The sequence below is a fragment of the Argopecten irradians genome, chromosome 11 (genome assembly GCF_041381155.1).
Source record: "Argopecten irradians isolate NY chromosome 11, Ai_NY, whole genome shotgun sequence".
NCBI classification, from domain to species: domain Eukaryota; kingdom Metazoa; phylum Mollusca; class Bivalvia; order Pectinida; family Pectinidae; genus Argopecten; species Argopecten irradians.
The window spans coordinates 42,596,155-42,621,423 of record NC_091144.1 but is presented as its reverse complement, the minus strand read 5'-3'; the positions used below and the strand labels follow the sequence as shown (position 1 = coordinate 42,621,423).

The 25,269-nt window shown below is 37.5% G+C and overlaps 1 protein-coding gene across 2 annotated transcripts in view; it reads left to right on the top strand.

Moving 5' to 3' along the window:
* Positions 1–25,269, top strand: part of LOC138335610 (fibroblast growth factor receptor-like 1) — a 153,008-nt gene that overhangs the window by 124,362 nt on the left and 3,377 nt on the right. For both annotated transcript variants that reach the window (XM_069284782.1, XM_069284781.1), the window contains exons 4-5: positions 19,616–19,693; positions 23,564–23,845. In XM_069284782.1, coding sequence (XP_069140883.1) covers positions 19,616–19,693; positions 23,564–23,845 — 360 coding nt within the window. The remainder of the gene's footprint in view (positions 1–19,615; positions 19,694–23,563; positions 23,846–25,269) is intronic.

Below are 25,269 nucleotides of genomic sequence, written 5' to 3'. Positions count from 1 at the left end.
TATTTAGTCAGTACACAGTTTTAGTATCTAGTTAGTACACAGTTTTAGTATTTAGTCAGTACACAGTTTTAATATTTAGTCAGTACACAGTTTTAGTATCTAGTCAGTACACAGTTTTAGTATCTAGCCAGTACGCTTAAGTTCTATGTGGCTGATCATTTTGTAATTGAAAATAAAAGTCACACATTGAAAAGCTGTTTATTCACCCATACACAAGGACAATGAGACATGTTCCGCTTCAAATGCTTGGGTTCCCTAGACAGTCGAAGAATTTAAAAGCGTAGGTCAGCGGGGTCAAAGAAACATTGTTTTTTTTTCATTTTTCTCAAATTTCTCATCAATTTAATTGTTAGATGGGAAAGTTTGATCTGTGGTGTATGATAATTGTGATAAGTGCCAGCTTTTTCTGTTGATCTCTCAGTAGCATCAGCAGCCTTCTGTCCGTTTACAGAACACGCCTGCTTAACTTGGACTGGTTGTCTAATTGTCTGCTGCTATACTGTCTGTATTACTGGCTAGGGATCTGGGCACAGATCGCTTGTTTCCGATAATGCTCCCTCCAAAATCGGGAAAGCATCCGAGATGTTGGAGATAGTAGTGTTGGTCCATGGATCTGCCTGCTAGCTTCCGGATTCTACCTCCCCTAAATTTCCATTGGGACTGTGATATGGAGATAGATAACAATACACATGGTCTATAGAAACTCCCGTGTGGACTGGCCCGACACAGAAACTCCCTTGTAGACTAGGCAGACACAGAAACTCCTGTGTGGACTAGGCAGACACAAAATCTCCTATGTAGGCTGACACAGAAACTCCCATGTAGGCCGACACAAAAACTCCCTTGTGGACTAGGCAGACACAGAAACTCCCGTGTGGACTAGGCAGACACAAAAACTCCCATGTAGGCCGACACAGAAACTCCGGTGTAGGCCGACACAGAAACCCCCATGTAGGCCGACACAGAAACTCCCATGTAGGCCGACACAGAAACTCCTGTGTAGGGCAACACAGAAACTCCCATGTAGGGCAACACAGAAACTCCCAAGTAGGGCAACACAGAAATTTCCGTGTAGGTCGACACAGAAACTTTCGTGTAGGCCGACACAGAAACTCCCATATAGGCTGACACAGAAACTCCCATGTAGGCTGGCACAGAAACTCCCATGTAGGGCAACACAGAAACTCCCGTGTAGGCCGACACAAAAACTCCCGTGTAGGGCAACACAGAAACTCCCGTGTAGGCCGACACAGAAACTCCCATGTAGGGCAACACAGAAACTCCTGTGTAGGCCGACACAGAAACTCCCATGTAGGGCAACACAGAAATTCCCATGTAGGCCGACTCCCATGTGGACTAGCTAGGCCGACAAAGAAACTCCCATGTAGGCCGACACAGAAACTCCCATGTGGACTAGCTAGGCCGACACAGAAACTCCCATGTAGGCCGACACAAAAACTCCCATGTGGACTAGCTAGGCTGACACAGAATCTCCTATGTAGGGAGACACAGAAACTCCCGTGTAGGCCGACACAGAAACACCCATGTAGGCCGACACAGAAACTCCCATGTAGGCCGACACAGAAACTCCCATATGGACTAGCTAGGCCGACACAGAAACTCCCATGTAGGCTGACACAGAAACACCCATGTAGGCCGACACAGAAACTCCGATGTAGGCCGACACAGAAACTCCCATATGGACTAGCTAGGCCGACGCAGAAACTCCCATGTAGGCCGACACAGAAACTCCCATGTAGGCCGACACAGAAACTCCCATGTAGGCTGACACAGAAACTCCCATATGGACTAGCTAGGCCGACACAGAAACTCACATGTGGACTAGCTAGGCCGACACAGAAACTCTCATGTGGACTAGCTAGGCCGACACAGAAACTCCCATGTAGGCCGACACAGAAACTCCCATGTGGACTAGCTAGGCTGACACAGAAACTCCCATATGGACTAGCTAGGCCGACACAGAAACTCCCATGTAGGCCGACACAGAAACTCCCATGTGGACTAGCTAGGCTGACACAGAAACTCCCATATGGACTAGCTAGGCCGACACAGAAACTCCAGTGTAGGCTGACACAGAATCTCCCATGTAGGCTGGCACAGAATCTCCCGTATAGGGCAACACTGAAACTCCTGTGTAGGCTGACACAGAAACTCCCATATGGACTTGCTAGGCCGACACAGAAACTCCCATGTAGGCCGACACAGAAACTCCCATGTGGACTACCTAGGCCGACACAGAAACTCCCATATGGACTAGCTAGGCCGACACAGAAACTCCCGTGTAGGCTGACACAGACTCTCCGATGTAGGCTGACACAGAATCTCCTGTGTAGGGCAACACTGAAACTCCTGTGTAGGCCGACACAGAAACTCACATGTTGATTAGGCCGACACAGAAACTCCTGTGTAGACTGACACAGAAACTCCTGTGTAGGGTGACACAGAAACTCCCATGTAGGCTGACACAGAAACTCCTGTGTAGGCCGACACAGAATCTCCCATGTAGGCTGACACAGAATTTCCCGTGTAGGTTGACACAGAATCTCCCATGTAGGCTGACACAGAATCTCCCGTGTAGGGCAACACAGAATCTCCTGTGTAGGGTGAAACAGAAACTCCCATGTAGGCCAACACAGAAACTCCTGTGTAGGCTGACACAGAAACTCATGTGTAGGCCGACACAGAATCTCCTATGTAGGCTGACACAGAATCTCCTGTGTAGGGCAACACAGAATCTCCCGTGTAGGCCGACACAGAATCTGCCATGTAGGCTGACACAGAATCTCCCATGTAGGCTGACACAGAATCTCCTGTGTAGGGCGACACAGAATCTACCGAGTAGGCCGACACAGAATCTCCTGTGTAGGGCGACACAGAAACTCCTGTGTAGGCAGACTCAGAATCTTCCATGTGGGCTGACACAGAATCTCCCATGTAGGCTGACACACAAACTCCCTTATATGCCGACACAGAAAATCCTATGGGAGTTGTGAACTAGGCCAAGATGAAAGATGGGATAAGAATTGAAAATAAAAATTGAGATTTGTTTCAATATGATTATATTTTTTCTCAGAGAAAGCTGATATTTTATGGATAAATAATCTCATTAATCTTGTAGAGATATTTAATAGGGAGCGATCTTACTTTTATATTCATTAAATATCATATCTGAATAAATTAATTGCCAGCAGTAAATTTGACATTTTAGAAATGCTAGTGTACTAATTGTTTACACGAATATCCTGGTATCAGTTTTAATTTAATCAATTTCATTTTATCTCTGATTTTCAATGTTTCTTTTTCAAGACTTAATATCTTCTTGCTACTTTATTTCATAATGGTATTTGAATGATTGTACAATATGTCATCAAAAGTTATCAGGTAAAACAGCCATGGTGATGTCACTTTTGAGTCTCGTACTGAAGATTTTGCCTGTGGCTAATTGATAACTTGCCGGTGAATCAAAGGATAAATACTGCTTACATGTATTGTATGTATATTCACGTTGACAAGCTTGCACCTGATGTTTTTTTTACCTGTAAGAATCACTTGAACCACTTTTTTCTGACATTTTATTCTGTATGGTATGATGCAGTTGAGCCACCTTTTTCTGACATTTCGTACTGTATGATGCAGTTGAGCCACCTTTTTCTGACATTTTGTACTGTATGATGCAGTTGAGCCACCTTTTTCTGACATTTTGTACTGTATGATGCAGTTGAGCCACCTTTTTCTGACATTTTGTACTGTATGATACAGTTGAGCCACCTTTTACTGACATTTTGTACTGTATGATGCAGTTGAGCCACCTTTTTCTGACATTTTATTCTGTATGATGCAGTTGAGCCACCTTTTTCTGATATTTTGTACTGTATGATGCAGTTGAGCCACCTTTTTCTGACATTTTGTACTGTATGATACAGTTGAGCCACCTTTTTCTGACATTTTGTACTGTATGATGCAGTTGAGCCACCTTTTTCTGACATTTTGTACTGTATGATGCAGTTGAGCCACCTTTTTCTGACATTTTGTACTGTATGATGCAGTTGAGCCACCTTTTTCTGACATTTTGTACTGTATGATGCAGTTGAAGCCACCTTTTTCTGACATTTTGTACTGTATGATACAGTTGAGCCACCTTTTTCTGACATTTTGTACTGTATGATGCAGTTGAGCCACCTTTTTCTGACATTTTGTACTGTGTGATATGCAGTTGAGCCACCTTTTTCTGACATTTTGTACTGTATGATGCAGTTGAGCCACCTTTTTCTGACATTTTGTACTGTGTGATGCAGTTGAGCCACCTTTTTCTGACATTTTGTACTGTGTGATGCAGTTGAGCCACCTTTTTTTGACATTTTGTACTGTGTGATGCAGTTGAGCCACCTTTTTATGACATTTTGTACTGTGTGATGCAGTTGAGCCACCTTTTTCTGACATTTTGTACTCTGTGATGCAGTTGAGCCACCTTTTTTTGACATTTTGTACTGTGTGATGCAGTTGAGCCACCTTTTTCTGACATTTTGTACTGTATGATGCAGTTGAGCCACCTTTTTCTGACATTTTGTACTGTGTGATGCAGTTGAGCCACCTTTTTCTGACATTTTGTACTGTGTGATGCAGTTGAGCCACCTTTTTTTGACATTTTGTACTGTGTGATGCAGTTGAGCCACCTTTTTCTGACATTTTGTACTGTGTGATGCAGTTGAGCCACCTTTTTCTGACATTTTGTACTGTGTGATGCAGTTGAGCCACCTTTTTCTGACATTTTGTACTGTGTGATGCAGTTGAGCCACCTTTTTCTGACATTTTGTACTGTGTGATGCAGTTGAGCCACCTTTTTCTGACATTTTGTACTGTGTGATGCAGTTGAGCCACCTTTTTTTGACATTTTGTACTGTGTGATGCAGTTGAGCCACCTTTTTTGACATTTTGTACTGTGTGATGCAGTTGAGCCACCTTTTTCTGACATTTTGTACTGTGTGATGCAGTTGAGCCACCTTTTTCTGACATTTTGTACTGTGTGATGCAGTTGAGCCACCTTTTTCTGACATTTTGTACTGTGTGATGCAGTTGAGCCACCTTTTTCTGACATTTTGTACTGTGTGATGCAGTTGAGCCACCTTTTTCTGACATTTTGTACTGTGTGATGCAGTTGAGCCACCTTTTTCTGACATTTTGTACTGTGTGATGCAGTTGAGCCACCTTTTTCTGACATTTTGTACTGTGTGATGCAGTTGAGCCACCTTTTTTTGACATTTTGTACTGTGTGATGCAGTTGAGCCACCTTTTTCTGACATTTTGTACTGTGTGATGCAGTTGAGCCACCTTTTTCTGACATTTTGTACTGTGTGATGCAGTTGAGTCCACCTTTTTCTGACATTTTGTACTGTGTGATGCAGTTGAGCCACCTTTTTTTGACATTTTGTACTGTGTGATGCAGTTGAGTCACCTTTTTTTGACATTTTGTACTGTGTGATGCAGTTGAGTCACCTTTTTTTGACATTTTGTACTGTGTGATGCAGTTGAGCCACCTTTTTCTGACATTTTGTACTGTGTGATGCAGTTGAGTCACCTTTTTCTGACATTTTGTACTGTGTGATGCAGTTGAGCCACCTTTTTCTGACATTTTGTACTGTGTGATGCAGTTGAGCCACCTTTTTCTGACATTTTGTACTGTGTGATGCAGTTGAGCCACCTTTTTCTGACATTTTGTACTGTGTGATGCAGTTGAGTCACCTTTTAGTAGCGATTGAGATATAAGGTGGTGAGGGTATTGATAAGTTTATAATAAATACCACTGTTTTAAATGATATATAATAATAATTCTATTACACACATATATATATCATTTTAGATTTAGTTTATCTGTATATTCTATATGTGTTCATTGTTTTTTGTGTACGTCCGTGATCGTCCTTAACATGTAATTTTATTTGTTCTTCTTGTGTCTTGACAAAGTGGCAGATCGCCTCGAAAATTCGACAATGTTTTGTCCCACTGTTAGAATGACTTCTTTGCCCTATATAATTTTACATTCATATACACTATATGTCACTCCAATCTAAATGCTTGATGACCATGAGTAGTTATAGCACTCATTACTCTAAAACAATACAACTTCTAAGTGATCTCCCTGAAAATGTTTGTATTGTAAAAACACAAAGTATTTTTTTGAACTTTATGACATGAATATACCCAGTAAATATGATAATTTCCTATGTACTCTAAAATGTTAAAGGAAATATGGCCTTAACCGACAGAAATATGGCCTTAACCGACAGAAATATGGCCTTAACCGACAGAAATATGGCCTTAACTGACAGAAATATGGCCTTAACCGACAGAAATATGGCCTTAACCGACAGAAATATGGCCTTAACCGACAGAAATATGGCCTTAACTGACAGAAATATGGCCTTAACCGACAGAAATATGGCCTTAACCGACAGAAATATGGCCTTAACCGACAGAAATATGGCCTTAACCGACAGAAATATGGCCTTAACCGACAGAAATATGGCCTTAACCGACAGAAATATGGCCTTAACCGACACATAGAGTTTTGGATTTACAAATAACTGAATTGCTGTCTACAACAAACAAATTTTGTATATAAGTAACTTGTCCTGTTTAAAAAAGATGGAGAAAACTTAAGTCCTAGCGAGAGACTGACCTTAAAATTTAATTTTCATTTACAACAAAAGGCTGTACATTAAACCACAACTTTCACGAAACTCAAGCCTATAAATTAGAAATGACTTTTTAATATTTGATGGTTTTGAATATTTCATGAGATGATTTGGATGTTGTACGAACAGTGTGGCTCCAATTTCAGAATTTGTTTGCTACACATTGAGATGGGTATCGGCAAAATACACCCTGCCTCACAAATTGTATTATGTTACCTTCCAAGTCCTTTGTCTTCTTAAAAGAAATCTTGTGCAAATGATGATAAGCGAGTCTGGTAGCCTATAGATATTCGGTAGGATAAGGGTTTTGTCGCTTTTTGTGTGCCATCTTTAATACGACTAAGTATCATGAGACCTCTGTTTGAGATGGAGATCAGCGGCCATCAAAAGCACATCAGGTCATCCATCGTGGACTGTTAGCAAGTTTTTAATCGTGTGACAGGAGGAAAATAGTTAGAAGGTGATATACCATTGATCGTCTCATTATTCCCATATTTCATGTGGAATAAATTCAGCGTGTCAAAAATGATTGTTAATGAACTCAACAGCTGAAGTTTAAGTTGCATAATTTTCACATAAAATACCCAATCTAGTTATTGGTATATAGTTACACTCTCTGACTTCTGTATAAAATACAGAATCCTTTGATTCTTAAATATTTTTCAACGTAGACTCAAAGTTTGTTTTAATCCAGCCATAATTTGTAATTGATTTGGGATCAGGTGTAGATTGCTGTTGTATTGGGTAATATTCCTTGTAAGAATTGAATTACAGGATAGTTGAGAATGAATTACAGAGTGGTTGAAAAAGAATTACAGAGTAGTTGAAATTTAAATACAGAGTGCTTCAAAATCAATTACAGAGTATTGAAAATGAAAAAGCTGACTTTAATGTTGGATAAAGCTTAATTTTATTGAAATTAATTATATATCAAAAAATGTCATTAATCAGTGAGTTTATTGAGAACATCTCAATATAAAGTGAAGAATACATTGTGTGTTGATAATGAGAACAACGATTATTGTTTGATTGTTCTACCTTCTGACTGAAATTTAAAATAACAAGAAACAGTAAAAAAACCTGCACAACTTGGGACAGATTCCAACAGTGGTTTAGGTGGCTTATGTTACAGGGTGATAATTAATCACATTACAAAGCTTTGTCCACATCTAAATGGCACACATGCATGTAAGATAGATTACAGCCATACACTAATTACAATTTTAAAGTAGTCATTCAACACCGACCCTTTGTCGCACAAAACTGTCTTGTAAATATCAGCTAACATGACAAGTCAGTATTAGAAGAGGAGAAACAGTATCACCAGTATGGAGGCAATATTTAATACAGTTTTACCCAAAGTCTCCAGTCATTTCTCTCGGCTATTTGATTTCAAACTGACACTAATATTTTGGGAGAGTCCCGATTGGTTTAGAGGCAAAACCTAGAAATGCATGAGGTATAAAATATCGGAGACGAAGTTCAGTAGATTGATTGTCAAGGATTGAATGTCTACTGATAGCCATAACACCGGGTCAGAGTTCACACTTTTTAAGGCAGCAGTTTATGTCTTGTTTATGGGCTTAGTCGAGGCTAAGTGAGATGTTTACCTTTGGTAAAAAGGTCAAATAGAAAAGTATGCTTTTACACAAGTGAACAAATGAAAATATGGCATGAAAAGACTGATCTATTCACCGAATAACTTTGTGTACTGTCTGTTTAATTAGACCACTTTCTTAGGCTCACATATACTTATTTATAACACAATAATGCTTGTGTATATTAAGGATTGTTGTCCATTATAGACAGGTTTGACTGTATAGTATATGTCCATTATAGACAGGTTTGACTGTATAGTATATGTCCATTATAGACAGGTTTGACTGTATAGTATACGTGGTATGTCTATTATAGACAGGTTTGACTGTATAGTATATGTCCATTATAGACAGGTTTGACTGTATAGTATATGTCTATTATAGACAGGTTTGACTGTATAGTATATGTCTATTATAGACAGGTTTGACTGTATAGTATATGTCCATTATAGACAGGTTTGACTGTATAGTATATGTCCATTATAGACAGGTTTGACTGTATAGTATATGTCCATTATAGACAGGTTTGACTGTATAGTATATGTCCATTATAGACAGGTTTGACTGTATAGTATATGTCCATTATAGACAGGTTTGACTGTATAGTATATGTGGTATGTCTGATTGTATAGTATATGTCCATTATAGACAGGTTTGATTGTATACTATATGTCCATCATAGACAGGTTTGACTGTATAGTATATGTCCATTATAGACAGGTTTGACTGTATACTATATGTCCATTATAGACAGGTTTGACTGTATAGTATATGTCCATTATAGACAGGTTTGACTGTATAGTATATGTCCATTATAGACAGGTTTGACTGTATAGTATATGTCCATTATAGACAGGTTTGACTGTATAGTATATGTCCATTATAGACAGGTTTGACTGTATAGTATATGTCCATTATAGACAGGTTTGACTGTATAGTATATGTCCATTATAGACAGGTTTGACTGTATAGTATATGTCCATTATAGACAGGTTTGACTGTATAGTATATGTCCATTATAGACAGGTTTGACTGTATAGTATATGTCCATTATAGACAGGTTTGACTGTATAGTATATGTCCATTATAGACAGGTTTGACTGTATAGTATATGTCCATTATAGACAGGTTTGACTGTATAGTATATGTCCATTATAGACAGGTTTGACTGTATAGTATATGTCTATTATAGACAGGTTTGACTGTATAGTATATGTCCATTATAGACAGGTTTGACTGTATAGTATACGTGGTATGTCCATTATAGACAGGTTTGACTGTATAGTATATGTCCATTATAGACAGGTTTGACTGTACAGTAATACGTGGTATGTCCATTATAGACAGGTTTGACTGTGAGTATACTGGTATGTTATTACGTGTTGGGTATAGTATAGTGGTATGTATTATAGACAGGTTTGAAGTACGTGGTACTATATAGTACAGTACGTATGTATATGTCCATTATAGACAGGTTTGACTGTAGAGTATACGTGGTATGTCTATTATAGACAGGTTTGACTGTACTGTATAGTATATGTCCATTATAGACAGGTTTGACTGTATGAGTATACGTGGTATGTCTATTATAGACAGGTTTGACTGTATATATAGTATATGTCCATTATAGACAGGTTTGACTGTGTATGTGGTATGTCTATTATAGACAGGTTTGACTGTATAGTATATGTCCATTATTATAGACAGGTTTGACTGTATAGTATATGTCCATTATAGACAGGTTTGACTGTATAGTATATGTCCATTATAGACAGGTTTGACTGTATAGTATATGTCCATTATAGACAGGTTTGACTGTATAGTATATGTCCATTATAGACAGGTTTGACTGTATAGTATATGTCCATTATAGACAGGTTTGACTGTATAGTATATGTCCATTATAGACAGGTTTGACTGTATAGTATATGTCCATTATAGACAGGTTTGACTGTATAGTATATGTCCATTATAGACAGGTTTGACTGTATAGTATATGTCCATTATAGACAGGTTTGATTGTATAGTATATGTCCATTATAGACAGGTTTGACTGTATAGTATATGTCCATTATAGACAGGTTTGACTGTATAGTATATGTCCATTATAGACAGGTTTGACTGTATAGTATATGGTATGTCCATTATAGACAGGTTTGACTGTATAGTATATGTCTATTATAGACAGGTTTGACTGTATAGTATATGTCTATTATAGACAGGTTTGGACTGTATAGTATACGTGATATGTCCATTATAGACAGGTTTGACTGTATAGTATATGTCCATTATAGACAGGTTTGACTGTATAGTATATGTCCATTATAGACAGGTTTGACTGTATAGTATATGTCCATTATAGACAGGTTTGACTGTATAGTATATGTCTCTTATAGACAGGTTTGATTGTATAGTATATGTCCATTATAGACAGGTTTGACTGTATAGTATATGTCCTATTATAGACAGGTTTGACTGTATATAGTATATGTCCATTATAGACAGGTTTGATGTATAGTATATGTCCATTATAGACAGGTTTGACTGTATAGTATATGTCCATTATAGACAGGTTTGACTGTATAGTATAGCGTGGTATGTCCATTATAGACAGGTTTGACTGTATAGTATATGTCCATTATAGACAGGTTTGATTGTATAGTATATGTCCATTATAGACAGGTTTGACTGTATAGTATATGTCCATTATAGACAGGTTTGACTGTATAGTATATGTCCATTATAGACAGGTTTGACTGTATAGTATATGTCCATTATAGACAGGTTTGATTGTATAGTATATGTCCATTATAGACAGGTTTGACTGTATAGTATATGTCCATTATAGACAGGTTTGACTGTATAGTATATGTCCATTATAGACAGGACTGTTAGTATATGTCCATTATAGACAGTACTGTTACATATACATGGTATGTCCATTATAGACAGGTTTGAGTTGTATATAGTATATGTCCATTATATTAGACAGGTTTGACTGTATAGTATATGTCCATTATAGACAGGTTTGACTGTACAGTATATGTCCATTATAGACAGGTTTGACTGTATAGTATATGTCCATTATAGACAGGTTTGACTGTAATGTATATGTTATTTTAGACATTTTGGATTGTATAGTATAGTGATGATGTTTATTGACAGGTTTGTATTGTATTGATGTATTAAGACATGTTTGTATATATTGTGTCTATTTAGACAGGTTTGATTGTATAGTATATGTCCTTTATAGACAGGTTTGACTAGTATATGTCTATTATAGACAGGTTTGACAGTATAGTAATACGTGTATGTCCATTATAGGACAGGTTTGATTGTATAGTATATGTCCATTATAGACAGGTTTGACTGTATAGTATATGTCCATTATAGACAGGTTTGACTGTATAGTAAATGTCCTATTATAGACAGGTTTGACTGTATAGTATATGTCTATTATAGACAGGTTTGACTGTATACTAGAATGTCCATTATAGACAGGTTTGATTGTATAGTTATATGTCCATTATAGACAGGTTTGACTGTAATAGTTTAGATATACGTGGTATTTGATTGTGACTTATAGATGTCCATTTTAGACAGGTTTGACTGTATAGTATATGTCCATTATAGACAGGTTTGATGTATAGTTATAGACAGGTTTGATTGTATAGTATATGTCTATTATAGACAGGTTTGACTGTATAGTATATATGTCCATTATAGACAGGTTTGACTGTATAGTATATGTACATTATTATAGACAGGTTTGACTGTATAGTATATGTCCATTATAGACAGGTTTGACTGTATAGTATATGTCCATTATAGACAGGTTTGACTGTATAGTATACGTGGTATGTCCATTATAGACAGGTTTGACTGTATAGTATATGTCCATTATAGACAGGTTTGACTGTATAGTATATGTCCATTATAGACAGGTTTGACTGTATAGTATATGTCCATTATAGACAGGTTTGACTGTATAGTATATGTCCATTATAGACAGGTTTGACTGTATGTATAGTATAGTGGGTATGTCCATTATAGACAGGTTTGATGTACTGTCATTAGTTTGACTGTATGTATAGTATTATAGACAGGTTTGACTGTATAGTATATGTCTATTATAGACAGGTTTGACTGTATAGTATATGTCCATTATAGACAGGTTTGACTGTATAGTATATGTCCATTATAGACAGGTTTGACTGTTACAGTATACGTGGTATGTCCATTATAGACAGGTTTGACTGTGTAGTATATGGTATGTCCTTTATAGACAGGTTTGACTGTATAGTATACGTGGTATGTCCATTATAGACAGGTTTGACTGTATAGTATATGTCCATTATAGACAGTTTTGACTGTATAGTATACGTGGTATGTCCATTATAGACAGGTTTGACTGTAGAGTATACGTGGTATGTCTATTATAGACAGGTTTTGAATGTATAGTATATGTCCATTATAGACAGGTTTGACTGTGTAGTATACGTGGTATGTCTATTATAGACAGGTTTGACTGTATAGTATATGTCCATTATAGACAGGTTTGACTGTATAGTATATGTCTATTATAGACAGGTTTGACTGTATAGCATACGTGGTATGTCTATTATAGACAGGTTTTGACTGTATAGTATATGTCCATTATAGACAGGTTTGACTGTATAGTATATGTCCATTATAGACAGGTTTGACTGTATAGCATACGTGGGTATGTCTATTATAGAACAGGTTTGACTGTATAGTATATGTCCATTATAGACAGGTTTGATTGTATAGTATATGTCCATTATAGACAGGTTTGATTGTATAGTATATGTCCATTATAGACAGGTTTGACTGTATAGCATACGTGGTATGTCCATTATAGACAGGTTTGACTGTATAGCATACGTGGTATGTCTATTATAGACAGGTTTGACTGTATATAGTATATGTCTATTATAGACAGGTTTGACTGTATAGTATATGTCAATTATAGACAGGTTTGACTGTATAGTATATGTGGTATGTCTATTATAGACAGGTTTGACTGTATAGTATATGTCCATTATAGACAGGTTTGATTGTATAGTATATGTCTATTATAGACAGGTTTGACTGTATAGTATATGTGGTATGTCTATTATGACAGGTTTGACTGTATAGTATATGTCCATTATAGACAGGTTTGACTGTATAGTATATGGTATGTCTATTATAGACAGGTTTGACTGTATAGTATATGTGGTATGTCTATTATAGACAGGTTTGACTGTATAGTATAGTATATGTCCATAGATATTTTTATAGACAGGTTTGATTGTATAGTATATGTCCATTATAGACAGGTTTGATTGTATAGTATATGTCCATTATAGACAGGTTTGATTGTATAGTATATGTCATTTAGTTTGTATGTCCACAGGTTTGATGTATAGTATATGTCATTATAGACAGGTTTGACTGTATAGTATATGTCCATTATAGACAGGTTTGACTGTATAGTATATGTATATGTCCATTATAGACAGGTTTGACTGTATAGTATATGTCATTATAGACAGGTTTGATGTATAGTATATGTCCATTATAGACAGGTTTGACTGTATAGTATATGTCCAGTTTATAGAAGGTTTGAATGTATAGTATATTCCATTATAGACAGGTTTGACTGTATAGTATATGTCCATTATAGACAGGTTTGAATGTATAGTATATGTCCATTATAGACAGGTTTGACTTTGTGATAGTATATGTCCATTATAGACAGGTTTGATGTATAGTATATGTCTATTATAGACAGGTTTGAATGTATAGTATATTTCCATTATAGACAGGTTTGACTGTATAGTATATGTCCATTATAGAAAGGTTTGAATGTATAGTATATGTCCATTATAGACAGGTTTGACTGTATAAGTATATGTCCATTATAGACAGGTTTGATTGTATAGTATATGTCCATTATAGAAAGGTTTGACTGTATAGTATATGTCCATTATAGAAAGGTTTGAATGTATAGTATATGTCCATTATAGACAGGTTTGACTGTATAGTATATGTCTATTATAGACAGGTTTGAATGTATAGTATATGTCCATTATAGACAGGTTTGACTGTATAGTATATGTCCATTATAGACAGTTTGAATGTATAGTATATGTCCATTATAGACAGGTTTGACTGTATAGTATATGTCCATTATAGACAGGTTTGAATGTATAGTATATGTCCATTATAGACAGGTTTGACTGTATAGTATATGTCCATTATAGACAGGTTTGAATGTATAGTATATGTCCATTATAGACAGGTTTGACTGTATAGTATATGTCCATTATAGACAGGTTTGAATGTATAGTATATGTCCATTATAGACAGGTTTGACTGTAGTTATGTTCAGGGTCAATGATTTGTTATGAGCTTTGTGTAGTAATATACAGTTTATAAAGGTAATGGTGTTAGATAAACGAGTGTGGTCATCAATACTTCCTTATCACAAAATCATTAACTGCCTACACTCATCTCAATACTACCTAAATTTATCAGCCTTCGTATGCTGCAATTGACATGAGGATAAATTAAGCCAGTCCATTGTCAGCCCCATGATAAAATAAACGTGAAATGGTGTTTATATGTAATTATTATCATTATGTGATGAACAGCATAAATAAGTCAGATAATTTGTGTTGGCCTGCCTACAACAGTATTAGCTCAAAACTAATCAGTAATGAAATGAAAAGTAATATTTTGTTATGGAATTAGATTTCATTTATATCTTGATCAAATAATCAACTTAAATGGCTGAAACATTTCAAACTGTGGTCTATTCAGTGATTATCTGGGGTATAGAAAGTGTTGGCTTTTAGTTGATCGAGGCGATTATATAGCCAGTGTAATATGGTAAAGATTTTAACACAAAGTGATACCACAAGCCACATTCTGTACAATGCTATGTAACAGCTATGTGAAGGACTATCTATACTGCTGTGGCTGTCATCAAGTGAGATGTGTTCAGCATCAATTTGTCGAAACCAATATTAATAAATAATCTTCCTTTGTTTGATATCTTAAGTTATTTTTTCTGCCTGGGAATGGTGTTATAGTTTTAAATGTAGTCGGTGCTTTAAAAGAGAGCATGGTTTTTCAGCAACTAACAGAAAATGGCAGATAATTGCATTTATTTAGAATTTCACATTGCGAGACGGCACCAGCACCGTGGTGAGAGAGTGATTTCAGCAGGGACTTTGGGTTTAATTGTTAGGCAGACCATACTGATGAATATTATCCGTTTAATTAACAAAATGGTTAAATCTTTTGGTTCCACAGTGATATTCACAGTAAATCACATGTGCACTTCAAAATTTAATTCCAAACCAGAACATTTTACCATCTGGTCAGTTTTTCACCCGGTAACATTATTTTAGGAAATAAGATATTAGATTATCAAGCAAAGTAACGAAACACAAGGTTATCATGCACAAAATATGTGCATATAACTAATGTATACAAAGAGGTTCACAGTTTTGTGGAAGCAGCTATCAAAAAGGTACCCTCCAGACTACATTGTATAAATCTTGATAACTTTTGTGATAGAATTATTAATATTCATATGATAGGTTAGTTTTGTATGGTAATTCGCTGAAGCTGATAAGCTTTTCAGGTTGTGTTATAAAAATTACGCAAATTGGCCAAGTTATGAGCCAATTTAATCATGCGTGCAGTGTATTTGATGCATATATTAGATAGCAGGGTAGCTTTATATGGAACACACCTAGGCATTTGTGTAATGGACCATCACCATGGTCATCTAGGTGTGATCACATCATTGTTAGACATGCTGACCAAGTCATACCTGTGATATAGGTGACTGACCAAGTCATACCTGTGATATAGGTGTCTGACCAAGTCATACCTGTGATATAGGTGTCTGTAGACTGACCAAGTCATACCTGTGATATAGGTGTCTGTAGACTGACCAAGTCATACCTGTGATATAGGTGTCTGTAGACTGACCAAGTCATACCTGTGATATAGGTGTCTGTAGACTGACCAAGTCATACCTGTGATATAGGTGATTGACCAAGTCATACCTGTGATATAGGTGACTGACCAAGTCATACCTGTGATATAGGTGTCTGTAGACTGACTAAGTCATACCTGTGATATAGGTGTCTGTAGACTGACCAAGTCATACCTGTGATATAGGTGATTGACCAAGTCATACCTGTGATATAGGTGACTGACCAAGTCATACCTGTGATATAGGTGTCTGTAGACTGACCAAGTCATACCTGTGATATAGGTATCTGACCAAGTCATTCCTGTGATATAGGTGTCTGTAGACTGACCAAGTCATACCTGTGATATAGGTGTCTGTAGACTGACCAAGTCATACCTGTGATATAGGTGACTGACCAAGTCATACCTGTGATATAGGTGTCTGTAGACTGACCAAGTCATACCTGTGATATAGGTGTCTGTAGACTGACCAAGTCATACCTGTGATATAGGTGACTGACCAAGTCATACCTGTGATATAGGTGTCTGTAGACTGACCAAGTCATACCTGTGATATAGGTGTCTGTAGACTGACCAAGTCATACCTGTGATATAGGTGACTGTAGACTGACCATGTCATACCTGTGATATAGGTGACTGAACAAGTCATACCTGTGATATAGGTGACTGTAGACTGACCAAGTCATACCTGTGATATAGGTGTCTGTAGACTGACCATGTCATACCTGTGATATAGGTGTCTGTAGACTGACCAAGTCATACCTGTAATATAGGTGACTGACCAAATCATACCTGTGATATAGGTGTCTGTAGACTGACCAAGTCATACCTGTGATATAGGTGACTGTAGACTGACTAAGACATACCTGTGATATAGGTGACTGACCAAGTCATACCTGTGATGTAGGTGTCTGTCGACTGACCAAGTCATACCTGTGATATAGGTGTCTGTAGACTGACCAAGTTATACCTGTGATATAGGTGACTGTAGACTGACCAAGTCATACCTGTGATATAGGTGTCTGTAGACTGACCATGTCATACCTGTGATATAGGTGACTGTCCAAGTCATACCTGTGATATAGGTGACTGTCCAAGTCATACCTGTGATAAAGGTGACTGACCAAGTCATACCTGTGATAAAGGTGACTGACCAAGTCATACCTGTGATATAGGTGACTGACCAAGTCATACCTATGATATAGTTGACTGACCAAGTCATACCTGTGATATAGGTGTCTGTAGACTGACCATGTCATACCTGTGATATAGGTGTCTGACCAAGTCATACCTGTGATATAGGTGACTGACCAAGTCATACCTGTGATATAGGTGTCTGTAGACTGACCAAGTCATACCTGTGATATAGGTGTCTGCAGACTGACCATGTCATACCTGTGATATAGGTGTCTGTAGACTGACCAAGTCATACCTGTGATATAGGTGTCTGTAGACTGACCATGTCATACCTGTGATATAGGTGACTGACCAAGTCATACCTGTGATATAGGTGTCTGTAGACTGACCATGTCATACCTGTGATATAGGTGACTGACCAAGTCATACCTGTGATATAGGTGTCTGTAGACTGACCAAGTCATACCTGTGATATAGGTGTCTGTAGACTGACCAAGTCATACCTGTGATATAGGTGACTGTAGACTGACCATGTCATACCTGTGATATAGGTGACTGACCAAGTCATACCTGAGATTGTTTGGGAGGTTGGCATTACAACAGTGCTGGAAAATTTTGTCAAAATGCCAACAACTTAATTTGTAGCAGATTTATGACTGTATTATTTTAAGGAAAAAAACAATTATGATTACCAAGGATTTTTATGATTTATTAAACTAAACTCTGACTTTAAAATGACAGTAGTTTACAATTAAAGAAATAAAAACAGGATTGTTGACAGTGAAATTAGTAAAAACACAGAATAATCTATAAAACAGATGCATCACAGCCAAAGTTAATCCTTGTGTGTTTTAGTTGAAGAAGAATAAACATCAAAATGTTTGTAATCATGGGGACAAGCTAAGCATTGTATGCAAAGTCTTCAAGTAAATTTATTGTGCAAAGAAGATATGAAACACCAACATTGAATTTTGTGGAAATGTACTCAGTTTACAACCGTATGCAGAAGAAGCCACATGGCTATAGAGAATTATAGCCCCACCCCAGGACCCAGATAAAAAGATAAACTAATTCTTGCACATTATCAGGGCTCCCAGGGAACAAAGATAAACAAGATGGCTGACAGTGGTGGGATAGTTGATATGGGGGTACTGGGTGGTGATAAGTCAGGATGGGTACACACTGGGCCTACCCTGGCCTCCACAGGTATGACCAATGGCATCAACCAAAACAAACATTAGGCCAAATGCTCTCAAGTCATACTGGGAACACCATTTTCTGTATTTAAGTTTTAATTTACAAAAATGTTTTAAATGGTGTTCTGTCCGGGAAGCTAGGCCTCATTTCTGGAAAGTGGTGAGAAGCAGTGATATTTGAGAGAGTATGTTTTTGTCAGTAAATGGTAGTTAAATGTTTCTCACACTATTAGGCAAGATACACATATACAGACTGCTACCCTGGGGTCTATGTTTTCCCCTGGGGAGGGGTCAAGTTTAATTTAGTTTATATATGGAAAACATATTTTTGAGAATTATTTGATTATTTGTAATAGGAAATGAGTCAAATGTTTTCAGAATTATCAGTATGAGATGGCGGTTGAACTTTGTCGACAAAATTTCCCTGAAGGACATCCAGGGGTCTGAGGGTCAGGACCAAAAGGGGCCAAATTGGCTTTAAAAAAATAAAATGTAGCCAATTTAACAAATATCTAATTCCATTCACATATAGAAAACTCACAAAGTCCTTTAAAAAATTGATTTAAATAACTTTTTAGTGCACTGTCTGGGGAGGTGGTAAACTTTATTTAGTCCACAAGTCATTTGTTCATGATGGTTCTGACTGACATTTTATAATACTCAGATAAATTTGTACCCTATATCAGTACTCATATGACCTTCAAGGCCTGTTAGGCCTGTAGTTTTTTCCATCAGGTGAGTTGAGTAGGAGAGGGGGAGGGGGGTGTTGAGCCACCCATGTCTTTTTGTTCTATCCTGATACTGTACCTAGATATATAGAGGCAGGCCATTTCCTTAAGAATATGTTTATTATTTTTTCATATAGTATTTTGTGCAGCTTCAAAAATAGATGTAATTCATCATGGATTGAACTGGCAAGAACAAGTGAATAAATAAGATTTATGTATTTTTACAGATGAAGAAACTGGAATGGTAAAACAGGACAACAATCTGTACCCACAGATACCCGAGGAGGATCTGTCTAAGGAATGGGGTAAGTCACTCTTGTTAAATATATACCTACACCATAGGGTAAGTCACTCCTGTTACAATATACCTACACCATCGGGTAAGTCATCCTGTTATAATATACCTACACCATCGGGTAAGTCATCCTGTTATAATATACCTACACCATGGGGTAAGTCACTCCTGTTACAATATACCTCACACCATGGGGTAAGTCACTCCTGTTACAATATATCTACACCATGGGGTAAGTCACTCCTGTTACAATATATCTACACCATGGAGTAAGTCACTCCTGTTACAATATATCTACACCATGGAGTAAGTCACTCCTGTTACAATATACCTACACCATCGGGTAAGTCACTCCTGTTACAATATACCCAACACCATGGGTAAGTCACTCCTGTTACAATATACCTACACCATGGGGTAAGTCACTCCTGTTACAATATACCTACACCACCATGGGGTAAGTCACTCCTGTTACAATATACCTAACACCATGGGGTAAGTCACTCCTGTTACAATATACCTACACCATGGGGTAAGTCACTCCTGTTACAATATATCTACACCATCGGGTAAGTCACTCCTGTTACAATATATCTACACCATGGAGTAAGTCACTCCTGTTACAATATACCTAACACCATGGGGTAAGTCACTCCTGTTACAATATATCTACACCATGGAGTAAGTCACTCCTGTTACAATATATCTACACCATGGAGTAAGTCACTCCTGTTACAATATATCTACACCATGGAGTAAGTCACTCCTGTTACAATATACCTACACCATGGGGTAAGTCACTCCTGTTACAATATACCTACACCATGGGGTAAGTCACTCCTGTAACAATATACCTACACCATGGAGTAAGTCACTCCTGTTACAATATATCTACACCATGGGGTAAGTCACTCCTGTTACAATATATCTACACCATGGAGTAAGTCACTCCTGTTACAATATATCTACACCATGGAGTAAGTCACTCCTGTTACAATATACCTACACCATGGAGTAAGTCACTCCTGTTACAATATACCTCACACCATGGAGTAAGTCACTCCTGTTACAATATACCTCACACCATGGAGTAAGTCACTCCTGTTACAATATACCTAACACCATGGAGTAAGTCACTCCTGTTACAATATATCTACACCATGGAGTAAGTCACTCCTGTTACAATATATCTACACCATGGAGTAAGTCACTCCTGTTACAATATACCTAACACCATGGGGTAAGTCACTCCTGTTACAATATATCTACACCATGGGGTAAGTCACTCCTGTTACAATATATCTACACCATGGAGTAAGTCACTCCTGTTACAATATATCTACACCATGGGGTAAGTCACTCCTGTTACAATATATCTACACCATCGGGTAAGTCACTCCTGTTACAATATATCTTGTAACATTAACAAATAACAGAAAGGAGAAACCAGCAGCTAAATTCAAAACACAATTTAATTATATATACAATATTATACAGAGATGGTTTACAATGTCTAAAGTAATTGGTGGTGGTACAAGAGTAGTACGATGATTTAAAGTGTTACTTATCTGTATGCGAATGTCCTGGTATAATCCTTGATCCTTCCAGGTTTCAAATTAACAATTATCACAAATCCACAAGGAAATTGAATGTCCACCGATGATTTGTAAAGTTCCAGGCAATATGAATAAATCCACACAAAGTGTTGTAATAATCCACAGATAAAGTCACAATAGCTCTCCCAATAGAATCTTATATGGCGCTGTACAATTCTTGATATGTCTTATTACAGGTCTCATTACAGTTCTGATTAGCCTTGGGCAGCTGGAGTATATATAGCTTAACCCTAATTCAAGAATATTGGAGAACCTTCTACTTCTAGAAATATCTAACTAAAAGCAGTAAACAAATAAACACACATAACTTTCTGGAAATAGATCATTCTAGATCTCTACTTAAAATCAACATGTTTACAAACATATTTGTTTATACATGATTATATTCTAGAAAGTTCTATAACCTAGACTAATGATATGACCTTTATAGGATGTATTGATAAAAAAAGCTATAGGAGTTATCTCCCTTATCTCATAACTACATGTATTTAGTGTCATACATAACAATCTACACCATGGGGTAAGTCACTCCTGTTACAATATATCTACACCATGGAGTAAGTCACTCCTGTTACAATATACCTAACACCATGGGGTAAGTCACTCCTGTTACAATATACCTAACACCATGGGGTAAGTCACTCCTGTTACAATATATCTACACCATGGAGTAAGTCACTCCTGTTACAATATACCTACACCATGGGGTAAGTCACTCCTGTTACAATATACCTACACCATGGGGTAAGTCACTCCTGTTACAATATACCTACACCATGGGGTAAGTCACTCCTGTTACAATATATCTACACCATGGAGTAAGTCACTCCTGTTACAATATATCTACACCATGGAGTAAGTCACTCCTGTTACAATATACCTCACACCATGGAGTAAGTCACTCCTGTTACAATATATCTACACCATGGAGTAAGTCACTCCTGTTACAATATACCTACACCATGGAGTAAGTCACTCCTATTACAATATATCTACACCATGGAGTAAGTCACTCCTGTTACAATATATCTACACCATGGAGTAAGTCACTCCTGTTACAATATATCTACACCATGGAGTAAGTCACTCCTGTTACAATATATCTACACCATGGAGTAAGTCACTCCTGTTACAATATATCTACACCATGGAGTAAGTCACTCCTGTTACAATATACCTAACACCATGGGGTAAGTCACTCCTGTTACAATATATCTACACCATGGAGTAAGTCACTCCTGTTACAATATATCTACACCATGGAGTAAGTCACTCCTGTTACAATATATCTACACCATGGAGTAAGTCACTCCTGTTACAATATACCTCACACCATGGGGTAAGTCACTCCTGGTACGATAAACCCAACACAATATGATTATACAAATGATATACTTATAAGCTCACCTGATCTAAAGGTGACCAGGTGAGCTTATGCGGCATCCGTCATCCGTCAACAATCGACTTCTTCTCCATAACCGCTGGTAGGAATTGAACCAAATTTGACTGGTAGCATCCTTATGGAGTACTGACTGAAAATTGTACAAATGGTCAGGCTGACCCCCCTTGGCCTGAGGGGCGGGGCCAAATTTGGCTATTTTTATATAAATGACTTCTCTGAAATTAAGCACGGCATAGCAATTATAATGCAAGGGTAGCATACTTTTAGGGTGGGGATTCAAAATAGTACAAATGATGGAGCTGACCCTCCGGGGCCTGAGGGGGTGGGACCAAAAGTGTCAATTTGGCTATTTTCATATAAATGACTTCTTCTCTGAAACTAAACAATGGATAGCACTCATAGTCATATGATATTGATATAACATCATTATATGGTTGGGATTCAAAATTAAACTAATTGTCTGGTCAATTTTGCTATTTCTGATTGTAAGAGTTTTTGTGATAATTAGTAAAATAAAAAAAAACAGTCTGGGGTACAGGCCCTCTGGGCCATTTGTTTCTAACACAATATAGCAGTATTATACATATGATGTAACTATTTTGAACACAATATGGCAGTATTATGCAAACAATATAACTATGTCTAACACAATATGGCAGTATTAATACAACTCAATTTTCTATTTGCCACCTGGAGCTTTGATAATTCGCTGGCAGAATCCTGGAGTCAGTAAATTGAATTTGTGCTGGAATAAATGCCTGGAAATTGTCTATTGTTGTGTCTCTTGGTGTGATAAGTGTACGTATCTAGAGGGCATATAGACCTCAGATATTGATGTCTAATTCATGTACTTTTATTGCAGCAAAGCCAAAGTTTATTCAGCCAGAGAAAATGAAAAAGCGTGATTACCAGAGGCCAGTTGGCAGTTCTGTGAGATTCGTGTGTAAAGCTGTTGGTAACCCACGACCTCAGGTGTCATGGCTAAAGGATGGAATCAGCATCGCCACTGATGATGAGAACACAAAACGGCCATCTTGGACGTTAAAGATAACGGAACTGAAGGAAAGTGACAGCGGCAGATACTCGTGTGTTGTCAACAACAGACAAGGGGAGATAACCTACAACTACTCTCTAGAGGTCATTGGTAAGTCAAGGTCATTTGTGTGTTGTTAACAACAGACAAAGGGAAATAACCTACAACTACTCTCTAGAGGTCATTGGTAAGTCACGGTCATTCGTGTGTTGTCAACAACAGACAAGGGGAGATAACCTACAACTACTCTCTAGAGGTCATTGGTAAGTCAAGGTCATTTGTGTGTTGTTAACAACAGACAAAGGGAGATAACCTACAACTACTCTCTAGAGGTCATTGGTAAGTCAAGGTCATTTGTGTGTTGTCAACAACAGACAAGGGGAGATAACCTACAACTTCTCTCTAGAGGTCATTGGTAAGTCAAGGTCATTTGTGTGTTGTCAACAACAGACAAGGGGAGATGACCTACAACTACTCTCTAGAGGTCATTGGTAAGCCAAGGTCATTTGTGTATTGTCAACAACAGACACAGGGAAATAACCTACAACTACTCTCTAGAGGTCATTGGTAAGTCAAGGTCATTTGTGTGTTGTCAACAACAGACAAGGGGAGATAACCTACAACTACTCTCTAGAGGTCATTGGTAAGTCAAGGTCATTTGTGTGTTGTCAACAACAGACAAAGGGAGATAACCTACAAATACTCTCTAGAGGTCGTTGGTAAGTCAAGGTCATTTGTGTGTTGTTAACAACAGACAAAGGGAAATAACCTACAACTACTCTCTAGAGGTCATTGGTAAGTCACGGTCATTCGTGTGTTGTCAACAACAGACAAGGGGAGATAACCTACAACTACTCTCTAGAGGTCATTGGTAAGTCAAGGTCATTTGTGTGTTGTCAACAACAGACAAAGGGAGATAACCTACAATTACTCTCTAGAGGTCATTGGTAAGTCAAGGTCATTTGTGTGTTGTTAACAACAGACAAAGGGAGATAACCTACAACTACTCTCTAGAGGTCATTGGTAAGTCAAGGTCATTTGTGTGTTGTCAACAACAGACAAGGGGAGATAACCTACAATTCTCTCTAGAGGTCATTGGTAAGTCAAGGTCATTTGTGTGTTGTCAACAACAGACAAGGGATACCTACAACTACTCTCTAGAGGTCATTGGTAAGCCAAGGTCATTTGTGTTTGTCAACAACAGACAAGGGAAAACCTACAACTACTCTCTAGAGGTCATTGGTAAGTCAAGGTCATTTGTGTGTTGTCAACAACAGACAAGGGGAGATAACCTACAACTACTCTCTAGAGGTCATTGGTAAGTCAAGGTCATTTGTGTGTTGTCAACAACAGACAAAGGGAGATAACCTACAAATACTCTCTAGAGGTCGTTGGTAAGTCAAGGTCATTTGTGTGTTGTTAACAACAGACAAAGGGAGATAACCTACAACTACTCTCTAGAGGTCATTGGTAAGTCAAGGTCATTTGTTGGTCAGTTTTAATGATCATATTTCATTCTTGACCCTAATCTTTCA